The sequence below is a fragment of the Corythoichthys intestinalis genome, chromosome 3 (genome assembly GCF_030265065.1).
Source record: "Corythoichthys intestinalis isolate RoL2023-P3 chromosome 3, ASM3026506v1, whole genome shotgun sequence".
Lineage (NCBI taxonomy): Eukaryota > Metazoa > Chordata > Actinopteri > Syngnathiformes > Syngnathidae > Corythoichthys > Corythoichthys intestinalis.
Window position 1 is genome coordinate 17,239,722 of NC_080397.1, and position 12,676 is coordinate 17,252,397.

The 12,676-nt window shown below is 42.7% G+C and overlaps 1 protein-coding gene across 1 annotated transcript in view; it reads right to left on the bottom strand.

The window, feature by feature from the left end:
- Window positions 1-10,051: 10,051 nt before the first annotated feature.
- The window catches only part of LOC130913250 (DNA repair protein XRCC4-like), a 41,086-nt gene continuing 38,461 nt past the window's right edge, over window positions 10,052-12,676 (bottom strand). The window contains exon 7 of the mRNA XM_057831711.1: window positions 10,052-10,862. Coding sequence (XP_057687694.1) covers window positions 10,735-10,862 — 128 coding nt within the window. The 3' untranslated portion in view covers window positions 10,052-10,734. The remainder of the gene's footprint in view (window positions 10,863-12,676) is intronic.

The window sequence follows — 12,676 nt, forward strand, 5'->3', positions numbered from 1 at the left end:
ATGCCAAACCCGATGCCCTTTCCCGGGTGTTTCCCTCAGAGGGACGTGTGGAGGACCCAGAACCAATCCTTCCAAAATCTTGCTTGGCGGGAGGATTCCAGTGGCAGATCATCAAGAAGGTCCAAGAGGCCACCAAGGGACTGACCAACCCGCCCGGTACCCCCGCGGGTTTGCTGTTTGTGCCACAGGGCCTCCGAGGGGATGTCATTCACTGGAGCCATGCTTCCCGGTTTGCAGGACATCCGGGGACCAGACGCACCCTTGCTCTCCTGGCCCGGAAGTTTTGGTGGCCGCACATGAGGAGAGACGTCAGGGATTATGTGGCGGCGTGTGTGGTCTGTTCCACCAACAAGACACCTCGTAGGCCACCTGCGGGCGAGCTGCTCCCATTGACGGTTCCGACACGACCCTGGTCGCACATCTCGGTGGACTTCGTCACCGGACTACCACCCTCGCAGGGGAAGACCACCATTCTGACGGTGGTGGACAGGTTTTCGAAGATGGTCAGGTTCATCACCTTCCCAAAACTGCCCACAGCTAAAGAGACGGCCAGTGCTCTGCTCAACGAGGTGTTTAGGGTCCACGGCTTTCCGTCAGACATAGTGTCTGATAGAGGGCCACAATTCGTGGCTGGTTTCTGGAAGGCGTTCTGTGGGCTCATTGGTGCCACAGTCAGTCTGTCCTCAGGGTTCCATCCTCAGAGCAACGGGCAAGCGGAGAGAATGAATCAAGATTTGGAAACCACTCTGCGCTGTTTGGTTTCCAAACATCCCACTACGTGGGCGCAAAACATCATGTGGGTTGAGGTTGCCCACAACTGCCTGCCATGCTCTTCGTCGGGGTTTTCCCCGTTTCACGTTGTATTTGGGTATCCGGCCCCTCTGTTCCCACAGACAGAGACACCAACACGAGTACCCTCTGCCTTGCTGTGGATCCGTCGCAAGAAGAGGGTGTGGAGCCAAGCCAGAGCCAGTCTCATCAGGAGCGCAGCCCGTATGAAGAGGATGGCAGATCGTCATCGCTCGAGCAACCCGACATACGAGGTGGGTCAAAAGGTGTGGCTGTCAACCAAACATCTCCCTCTTAAGGTTGGGAGCCGCAAACTAGCTCCCCGGTTTGTTGGCCCCTTCCCGATCTCCAAAATCATCAACCCGGTGGCTGTACGGCTGCGACTCCCCAGGACCATGAGGGTCCATCCGACCTTTCATGTTGGACAACTAAAACCGGTCTGTGTGAGCCCTTTGGTTCCCCCCACGCCGCCTCCTCCACCTCCTCGATTGATTGACGGCGGCCCGGCCTACACCGTGACCAGACTCCTGAAATCCAGACCGCGGGGTCGTGGTTTCCAGTACCTCGTTGACTGGGAGGGCTATGGCCCCGAGGAACGTTCGTGGGTCCCCTCCTCTCACATCCTGGACCCGGACCTCATTCGGGACTTCCACCGACTCCACCCAGACGCGCCTGGTCCGTCCGGAGTCCGTCCCTAGGGGGGGGGGGTTCTGTTAGAGCCCCACAGCAGGCCTGTATACTTTTTCCTTTTTTTCCCCCTCAGTCATCAGCACTCATTCCACACACCTGTCCTGCACACCTGGTCATTACCACAGCCTCCCTACATAAGCACACACAGCCCTCTGCTCCATTGCGAGTTTGTTAGCCTTCACTGCAACTTACGAGCGTTTCTAGTTACCTTGTCTTGCCGGATTTTTGATACACTTTTTGACCTTGTGGATTTTTGCCTCTAGCCTGCTCCTCGTCTGTGCCTCTGCCTTTGATACACTTTTTGACCTTGTGGATTTTTGCCTCTAGCCTGCTCCTCGTCTGTACCTCTGCCTTTTCTCTGCGACCTGAACCCTGCTACAGGACCGGATCTAGACGCATCCTGCCTGGGCCTTCGCCTTGCTCGTCCCCCCCGCTCGAACAGCCTTCAAGGGCCAAGACTTCTTCGTCTCAGAACCATTGTTAATAAATCTTCTTTGAGCACTGCATTATTGGGTCCGTTTGTTCTCTGAGCCGTGTCAGAAACGTTTGGTATCTGTAATAGCAAACAAAGGTTTCTGTACCAAATATTAAGTTCGATTTTTGTGATGTATCAATTACTTATTTCATGCAATTAAATGCAAATTTATTATTTAAAAATCATACACCGTGATTTTCTGTATTTTTTTTTTGTATTAGATTCCGTCCCTCACAGTTGAAGAGAACTTATGATACAAATTACAGACCTCTACATGCTTTGCAAGTGGGAAAACCAGCAAAATCGGCAGTGTATCAAATATATGTTTTTCCCCACTGTATGTGTGTGTGACATGTACGGACAGAGCATGCATGCTATCGATCCAAATAAACTTTTAATATAAGCCTAAACGGGGATTATTTACTGTATGTCTGTTATTTGTGTCCTCTTTTGGGAAATCAAAATATGATCTCCCTGGAATGACGGATGACAGCCAGCATGTGTGGTCATTTGTTTCGATGCTTCTGCGTATGCGGGTCTTCTTGCTCAGCGCGTGTCGGACTGCGAATTAGTGCGCATGCATAATACTTGAACGGTCTCAATAGACAAAGGCAGACTGAACGGGCACACTAAAAAAAAAAAAAGATATGACAAAAAAATCGGATTTGTGCATTAAGACCTGCGGTATGAACCTAGCCTAAATGTCCTTAGGTGACTGTCTTGACATTCACTTGTTTATGTGATCGACGACAGAGCCGTATCCATAGCTTGCATTTTGCGAGCTTTCTTTTAGGCTTTTAGGCTCAGAATTACAGGTACCCCATGCATAGCGTTAAATCATTAGGTTTTTTTTTTTTTATTTAAAAGTTAGAAAAAAGATGTTTAAAGTTACCACAACACATTCATTCCTATGCAACTGGCTGATGTCTTTTGTGACTTTTGTGATTTGGGGCGTGGTTTTGCGATTGGCCAATTGAAACAACACCGTGGTAGCAAATCCCATCTGCCGTAGCAACCTGCACTTGACACTGTTATTGCACGCCGCACATATTTCATGAAAAGTAAACCTTAAGTGTGTAATTTTAAGTGTTTTTTAATTTTATTTGACATTATACGATTAAATGTTTTTGTATTAAAACCAAATTAAGTTTTCAGATGTTACAAAATTTGTTGCGCTCGAACAGAAAAATATGTTCAACACAGAGTACAGTATCCACCCAGTGAATGTTATGTACTTGGTCCCAATGACTGTGTGACTCAGCCAACTAACCAAAATGACCCTGCCTCAGTTTACTACAAGTACTTTTAGTGATAATTTGAAAAGGCCGGTGTGCTGAATCACTGTGACCACCACCAGCTTGCAAACGACATCTTCTGAAAAAAATGGCAAAAGAACAAACAGAGAGGAAGTGAGAAGAATTGCAGAAAATGGGTCAATAACGAGACACAGACTATTCTCACGTCATGGAGCTGTCCCATGTGTTGTTAGAATAGAACACCATTGTGGAAACTGAATCAAACCATTTATGGGCGTTGGATGGCAAAGTTCCCGTAAATCAGGGCATGTAGGTAAGTACCAAAGATAAGTATGTTCTGTAGTGTATATGCAGGCATGATTGTTTATATTGTATTGTATAATGCAGATCGCATATTTTTGCACCCGAGTCCGAGTCACCTGATTTTGAGAATCTGCCTATGCCGAGTCCCGAGACGGGAAAAAAGAAAAACATTTTACATTTTTCTTCATTTAAACAAAAGTTCTAAACATCTTACAGTATTGTACTGTTTACAGCACTTCCTTTTCCGCTTTTTCCGGGAGTGTTGCGGAGTATAAAACGTATATATTTTTGTTTCTTTTGGCAATGCCATTGTATTTCTGAATCATATTGTTATATTTTAGCCCTTAAAATGTTATATGTATATGTAATATATATATATATATACATAAATATACAGTGGGTGAAAATAAGTATTTAGTCAACCACAAATTATGCAAGTTCTCCCAATTGAAAATATTAGAAAGGCCTGTAATTGTCAACATGGGTAAACCTCATCCATGAGAGACAGAATGTGGGAAAAAAAAAAAAAAATCACATTGTTTGATTTCTTTTAAAAAAAATATTTGCAAATCATGGTGGAAAATAAGTATTTGGTCAATACAAAAAGTTCATCTCAATACTTTGTTATGTACCCTTTGTAGGCAATAACGGAGGACAAACGTTTTCTGTAACTCTTCACAAGCTTTTCACACACTGTTGCTGGTATTTGGGCCCATTCCTCCATGCAGATCTCCTCTAGAGCAGTGATGTTTCTGGGCTGTCATCGGGCAACACGGACTTTCAACTCCCTCCACAGATTTTCTATGGGGTTGAGATCTGGAGACTGGCTAGGCCACTCCAGGACCTTGAAATGCTTCTTACGAAACCACTTCTTTGTTGCCCTGGCTGTTTGTTTGGGATCATTGTCATGCTGATAGACCCAGCCACGTCTCATCTTCAATGCCCTTGCTGATGGAAAGAGATTTTCACTCAAAAGCTCGCGATACATGGCCCCATTCATTCTTTCCTTTACACAGATCAGTCGTCCAAGTCCCTTTGCAGAAAAAGAGCCCCAAAGCATGATGTTTCCACCCTCATGCTTCACAGTGGGTATGGTGTTCTTCGGATGCAATTCAGTATTCTTTCTCCTCCAAACACGAGGAAAAGTTCTATTTTAGTTTCATCTGACCATAACATATTATCCCAGTCTTCTTCATCCAAAAGCTCTCTAGCGAACCGCAGACGGGCCTGGAAGTGGACTGGTTTCAGCAGGGGGACACGTCTGGCAGTGCAGGATTTGAGTCCCTGGCGGTGCAATGTGTTACTGATAGTAGCCTTTGTTACTGTGGTCCCAGCTCTCTGTAGGTCATTCACTAGGTCCCCCCGTGTGGACCTGGGATTTTTGCTCACTGTTCTTGTTATCATTTTGATGCCACGGGGTGAGATCTTGCATGAAGCCCCAGATCGAGGGAGATTATCAGTGGTCTTGTATGTCTTCCATAAAGGGAACGAGTGGAGCCTCGTTAGACTTTGTTAGAAGAAGTTAGACCTCTTTGACAGCCAGAAATCTTCTTGTTTGTAGGTGACCAAATACTTATTTTCCACTCTAATTTGGAAATAAATTCTTTAAAAATCAAACAATGTAATTTTCTGTTTTTTTTTTTTCCACATTCTGTCTCTCATGGGTGAGGTTTACCCATGTTGACAAGTAGGAGAACTTGCACAATTGGTGGTTAACTAAATACTTATTTGCCCCGCTGTATATGTAAGTATTGATACACTGTCAATGGGTTTTCCCCTTGGCAGTGTATCAAATACTTGTTCTCCCCACTGTGTATACAGGACTGTCTCAGATAATTAGAATATTGTGATAAAGTTCTTATTCTAATTTCCTGAGACAGTCCTGTATATATATATATATATATATATATATATACATATATATATATATATATACACAGTACTGTGCAAAAGTTTTAGGCAGGTGTGAAAAGATGATGTAAACTAAGAATGCTTTCAAAAATATAAACAATGATTGTTTATTTTTATCAATTTACAAAATGCAAAGTGAGTGAACAAAAGAAAAATCCCAAATTTATTCTGCAGCATGACAACAACCCCAAACATACAGCCAATGTCATTAAGAACTATCTTCAGCGTAAAGAAGAACAAGAAGTCCTGGAAGTGATGGTATGGCCCCCACAGAGCCCTGATCTCAACATCATCGAGTCTGTCTGGGATTTCATGAAGAGACAGAAGGATTTGAGGAAGCCTACATCCACAGAAGATCTGTGGTTAGTTCTCCAAGATGTTTGGAACAACCTACCTGCCGAGTTCCTTCAAAAACTGTGTGCAAGTGTACCTAGAAGAATTGATGCTGTTTTGAAGGCAAAGGGTGGTCACACCAAATATTGATTTTAGATTTCTCTTCTGTTCAATCACTGCTTTTTGTTAATTGATGAAAATAAACTATTAACACTTCCATTTTTGAAAGCATTCTTAGTTTACAGCATTTTTTCACACCTGTCTAAAACTTTTGCACAGTACTGTATGTATATATATATATATATATATATATATATATACACACACACACACACATATATGTGTGTGAAGGCAACAGTGGTGCCAGTAGTGATCGGGACACTAGGGGCAGTAACCCCCAAGCTGGGTGCATGGCTCCAACAGATACCAGGAACAACGTCCGATGTCTTCGTTCAGAAGAGCACAATCCTAGGGTAGAGGACCCGAGCTTCAAAAGGAGAGACTACACCGCCCGGGTGGGCGAGACGAATATATATACAGTGCCTTGCAAAAGTATTCGGCCCCCTTGAACCTTGCAACCTTTCGCCACATTTCAGTCTTCAAACATAAAGATATAAAAATTTAATTTTTTGTCAAGAATCACCAACAAGTGGGACACAATCGTGAAGTAGAACAAAATTTATTGGATAATTTAAACTTTTTTAACAAATAAAAAACTGAAAAGTGGGGCGTGCAATATTATTCGGCCCCCTTGCGTTAATACTTTGTAGCGCCACCTTTTGCTCCAATTACAGCTGCAAGTCGCTTGGGGTATGTTTCTATCAGTTTTGCACATCGAGAGACTGACATTCTTGCCCATTCTTCCTTGCAAAACAGCTCGAGCTCAGTGAGGTTGGATGGAGAGTGTTTGTGAATAGCAGTCTTCAGCTCTTTCCACAGATTCTCGATTGGATTCAGGTCTGGACTTTGACTTGGCCATTCTAACACCTGGATATATTTATTTTTTAACCATTCCATTGTAGATTTGGCTGTATGTTTTGGATCATTGTCCTGTCGGAAGATAAATCTCTGTCCCAGTCTGAAGTCTTGTGCAGATACCAACAGGTTTTCTTCCAGAATGTTCCTGTATTTGGCTGCATCCATCTTCCCGTCAATTTTAACCATCTTCCCTGTCCCTGCTGAAGAAAAGCAGGCCCAAACCATGATGCTGCCACCACCATGTTTGACAGTGGGGATGGTGTGTTCAGGGTGATGAGCTGTGTTGCTTTTACGCCAAACATATCGTTTTGCATTGTGGCCAAAAAGTTCAATTTTGGTTTCATCTGACCAGAGCACCTTCTTCCACATGTTTGGTGTGTCTCCCAGGTGGCTTGTGGCAAACTTTAAACGAGACTTTTTATGGATATCTTTGAGAAATGGCTTTCTTCTTGCCACTCTTCCATAAAGGCCAGATTTGTGCAGTGTACGACCGATTGTTGTCCTATGGACAGACTCTCCCACCTCAGCTGTAGATCACTGCAGTTCATCCAGAGTGATCATGGGCCTCTTGGCTGCATTTCTGATCAGTTTTCTCCTTGTCTGAGAAGAAAGTTTGGAAGGACGCCCGGGTCTTGGTAGATTTGCAGTGGACTGATGCTCCTTCCATTTCAATATGATGGCTTGCACAGTGCTCGTTGAGATGTTTAAAGCTTGGGAAATCTTTTTGTATCCAAATCCGGCTTTAAACTTCTCCACAACAGTATCTCGGACCTTCCTGGTGTGTTCCTTGGTTTTCATAATGCTCTCTGCACTTTAAACAGAACCCTGAGACTATCACATAGCAGGTGCTTTTATACGGAGACTTGATTACACACAGGTGGATTCTATTTATCATCATCGGTCATTTAGGACAACATTGGATCATTTAGAGATCCTCACTGAACTTCTGGAGTGAGTTTGCTGCACTGAAAGTAAAGGGGCCGAATAATATTGCACGGCCCACTTTTCAGTTTTTTATTTGTTAAAAAAGTTTAAATTATCCAATAAATGTTGTTCCACTTCACGATTGTGTCCCACTTGTTGTTCTTGACAAAAAAATTAAATTTCATATCTTTATGTTTGAAGCCTGAAATGTGGCGAAAGGTTGCAAGATTCAAGGGGGCCGAATACTTTTGCAAGGCACTGTATATAAATATATATATATATATATATATATATATTTTTTTTTTTTTTTTTAATTAAAAACCGGATCCCTTTTACCTAATTTCGATCCTCTGAAAAATGGCCCGATCGGCCTTATTTCCAATCACGTGATCAAATCGGGACCATCCCTAATATTGTATATAAGGTATAAGGCCTTGTTCAGACTGGATGGGTAGTCTGAACAGTCACAAAGCACAGAAAATCAGATTTTTGAGAGACGGATTGAAACCACGTATGGGATTCATATCAGATATGGCCAAAATGCTTCTCGGTCTGAACAGTTCAGATGGGTGCTGGATGACGCCTTTGTTGCCATAGCAACCTGCCAGGTGTGCAATTAATGTGGCCCAGTCAGAACAGAGCAAGATCTGAATTGGACAATTGATAAAAATTGTGTAAACAGTCAGCCCTAAAAATCAGATCAAATCAGATTTGAAGAGGAATCTGATCGAAATCAGATATGCCTGCAGTCTGCAAGCAGCCTTATTGATTTGGTCTTGGTGCGCATGTGGTAATCCAGACCAAACATGCAGTTAATTAAAATTTTAACGGCCAACGAAGACGACGGGGATGACCAGACATGCAGGAATGAGTCTGATTCATTACTGTCAGGGAGACAACTCTCAGACATGACCTCTGGACCTGAAGCCAGTAGCCAAGGTGAGGCTTAGAAGACAAGGAGGAAGTGAAGAGGTGGGGAGAATAACCCCATTAACCTCAGTTTAACACACCTCCATTTCTTGAGGTCATAGGACAAGTGAATAACAATGACAAATATAAATAGGTCAACAGTTAGCGCTTGAGGCAAAGGTGTCCAAACCTGAAAATCCCAAACCCGCTTACTTCCAAATCTTCACCTAGAAAGCTAACTCAACACAATTCACAACAAGCAGCAGTTTGGCAACAAAGGCTTCAAACCATTAAATACCAGTTGGCGTTTACTGTCAAACAAAACAAAACAAAGGTCATGAACAAACATCTAACCCTGAGGTGTCAAATATACTTTGGTTCACGGTCATAATTATGACAGTCTTATAATAGTCTTACGACACCACTGTCAAATAAAGTGTTACAAAATTATTAGTTTTTCAATTGCTATCCATACTGTTATGCAGAGTCGAGAGGGGTAAATGTAAGATATTTACCATTCAAGCGCCCGAGACCCGATGATAATGGGAGTCCACTTGCCTCAATGTCTGTAACGCTTTCTCTCCCTGTCCCTCGCTTGCCCTATCACTCGCGCTGTGTTATGGTGAATTTTTTACTTTTATGGTAAAATCTCCCTGGAATCACGTTCTTCGGGACTTACTCCTCTGACCCACTTTCAATTTCGTATTGTCACCCATTGCACGATGAAGTCAACGAGTCTCGACTGCTGTTTTACATCAAGTCCTATGACATCTGCCGGAATCCTTGCACTTGACGACGTCATCGGTTTCAGCAGAGGCAAACCAATACAAAAATGATTTTTTTATTGCACAATTTCAATAGTTATGGATCTGTGTGAGTCTGTCTGTTTATATAATGATGCTCTGAGAATACGACACATTTTCTTTTTTGCATTTACATGGTCTTGGTTCTGTCTCCATTTGAATGATGTCACAATTATGCGTGAAAACGATGTAGTATTGATGCCAGGCCCTAGGGGGCAGTGCAGGTTTACAAGGCAGAAACCAATGATGCACTTCCTTGACAACAGCCTCCTCAGCACGAATGACGCCTACTTGAGGCAATGGCCTCCACACGTTACGCGAATCTAAAATATATTTAAATTAAAAAATATAAAAACAGTAAATTAAAGTCGATGTTCCGCCATGTTTGCTGTTTTGAATGTTTAGTAGCAGCGATTGTGCAAAGTGACGTGTGCGAGTGCTGATATTATTATTCCATTCATATAGTTGCGGAGCAATCCCTGCAATCGAATTGTTCCGCTTTGGAGGCCGGAATCAAAAGTTTGCATCTTCACTTTCCGTTTTCGCCGTCATCACGTAAACTTGAGGCCAAGCCGCAATCCGCAACACAATTGTTGCGTCTTGGTGTCACAGCGTCACTATGTAAACTGCCCATTGATCATTGATCTTTTAATACTCTTTGACAAGATTTAATCATTTAATTAGTGTGAAAAAAAATGTGATAGGAGAGCTTTAAGGCAATAACAAGGGGGAGATGAGATGAAGCCTCAGCAAGCTTTAACAAATAAGCTGCAACAACGCAACATCGGTTGCCTAGTGATGACACTTTGTTTCTGGGCGTATCCTGCAGAAGATGTAAATCCGCAGAGTTCAAGGCAAAGTCCAACAGTTGAAAAATGACTTCCATGTTCCGCATGCCGACTCTCGTTTTCCAAGTAATTAATGGCAACGCTATCCATTCCCAGGAGCGTTCAGTTCCTCTTTATCACATGATCAGTGACGCGTCTGAGAACATGCTTACAGCGTCACTTTGCCCAGGCAGATTTAAAACAATCCAGATGTGACTTTTCATAAATTTTATTTTACGGGAAGCAATCTTGGGTCAAATTTGGGGATCCCTTGGAGGACACAATAATAGAGGAAGCAACAAAGCAAAGAAATGGAACCATTTTACACAATATAATATGTTTAGAGATCTACTGTACTGTATTTAAATACATGAAAGCAGTATTACACTTAAAAAAATATTAATCCATTTCTCATACAGCATATCCTGTGATTTTTTTTTTTTGCCCACATTATTTTAACAGTCAGCATCAGAGACATAATCTCATCTAATTTAAAAAGAAACACCCTTTTTTTGTACCACGACAAACCTGTGATTTCAATTCATTTCAGAAGTTCCTGAGCTCTCATAGTCAAGCGTTTGTGTTGGTTTCCATCTTGGTTGAACATTCTCATCAAGGGACATGGTATGGTCCAAGGAGAAACCCTGGCTCTCCTGATTATGTCCTGCATACAGAAACATGCATTTAGTAGAAATTATCAAACTGTGTGGTTTGACCTATTGACAAAATAGGATGTAGGGGTGTGTGTTGCCTCATATACCGGTATATACATTAATAAAGATTAGGGATGTCCCGATCACATATTTTTGCACCCGAGTCCGAGTCACCTGAATCTAAGACTCTGCCGATACTGAGTCCAGATCCATTACCGGAAAAAAAGGAGAACAGTTAATACTATACTGTACTATAACATATTACATGACCATAGTACACCAAAAATACACACAAAATCATCCAATTCCGACTAAAAAAAATAGAATCAAAACATCACCTGTCCTGTCCAACGCTGCTTTTACTCATTATTAACCATGAAAATTTATTCATGTTATTCATCAAGTCTCACGCCATCAATGGCACTTAAAGATGAGCATTCACAGCCAGTCATTCCAGTTTAAATGAAATGAATGTCTATCATTGACAATCGTAGTCAAAGAGGTGAATTGCTTCCATTAGTACAGTTGTATTACCAACACCCTCTTCTCCCCCTGTACCTCCCTACCATTACCTAGCTTTCATCTTTTATCTTTTTTATCTGGCAGCACCTAACTGCTAGTGATTTGTTTCCAATGTTGCCACTAGCAGATGCTTTAACCCATAGAGTGTCTTTATTCTTTTGTTTCTGATTCTGCTGTGATTGTATCTGTCAGAGCCAGGGGGAACAAAGGCCAAGCATGCTTAGAGGGAAAATAATTATCCCAATGTGTAGAGTCGTGGTAAACATTGTTTTGTCATTGTACTATCCAGGGAGTCCCCAGGTTACGAACGAGTTCCGTTCCTACGCTGGCGACGTAATCCAAATTTCCGCGTAAAACGAAATTCACTCTTTGAGCAACCCTAGATACCCCCTAAATCTCAAAATAACTATCCAAAAACATGTATTATGCGTCATATTAATTAAAAAAAGATTAAGACACTGTACTTACCATCAATATTGAGAGGTGGCTGGACGAGACATGAACCCCTTTCAGACGTATGCTGAACTCCGGTTAAATCCCAGGATTGAAACAGGTAACCCTTATGTCTGAATGCAATTTCCGGGGTCGACTGACACAGACATTAACGAGGTCGCGCCTGGTGTAATGCACGGGACTTAAATGGGATGTGGCATGTATGAAAGCAGCTGGTTAAATGCCCGGTCACAGCGGAAAGGCTGTTGACGTATATGCCATGGCGGGCAGATCGTCATTTCCTCTTTCTTCACAGTAAGACAAAAATCGGTAAAAAACACAATGATCTACATGGCAAACTGGAAATGGCAACATTATACTGGACACATAACAAAATTAAATTGCTACTGGATCCTACAGCCGAGGAAGAGACAGTGTCCATCTTTGGAAATGCGTGGCTTATTTTGTTGCTGACGCTGACCAAAAATGACGACATGTCCTGGTTGTAAAATCCCGTCCCCCGCCCTCCCTGCACAGATAGCGGCGAGTCGCCAACACGGCACAAGTCTCCAACCCACAACTGTCTAACGCTGTTAATGCTCGGTGCATCTCCCCATGTCTGAAAGCCATGACACGGGTTAATCCCGTGTCACATGACACAGGAATTTAGCAGGATATATGTCTGAAAGGGGCGACTGTTACGCGACAAAAAAAAAAAAAAAAAAACGACTGGAGACAAAATGGCGGACGAAACTTCGGAGTCGTAAAGTTGAAATCACGTCAGATGGGTACATTGTAACCCGGGGACTACCTGTATTGTCATTACAATAGGGGCCTTTCAACTTAAAGGGACAGACCACACCCTTACCAT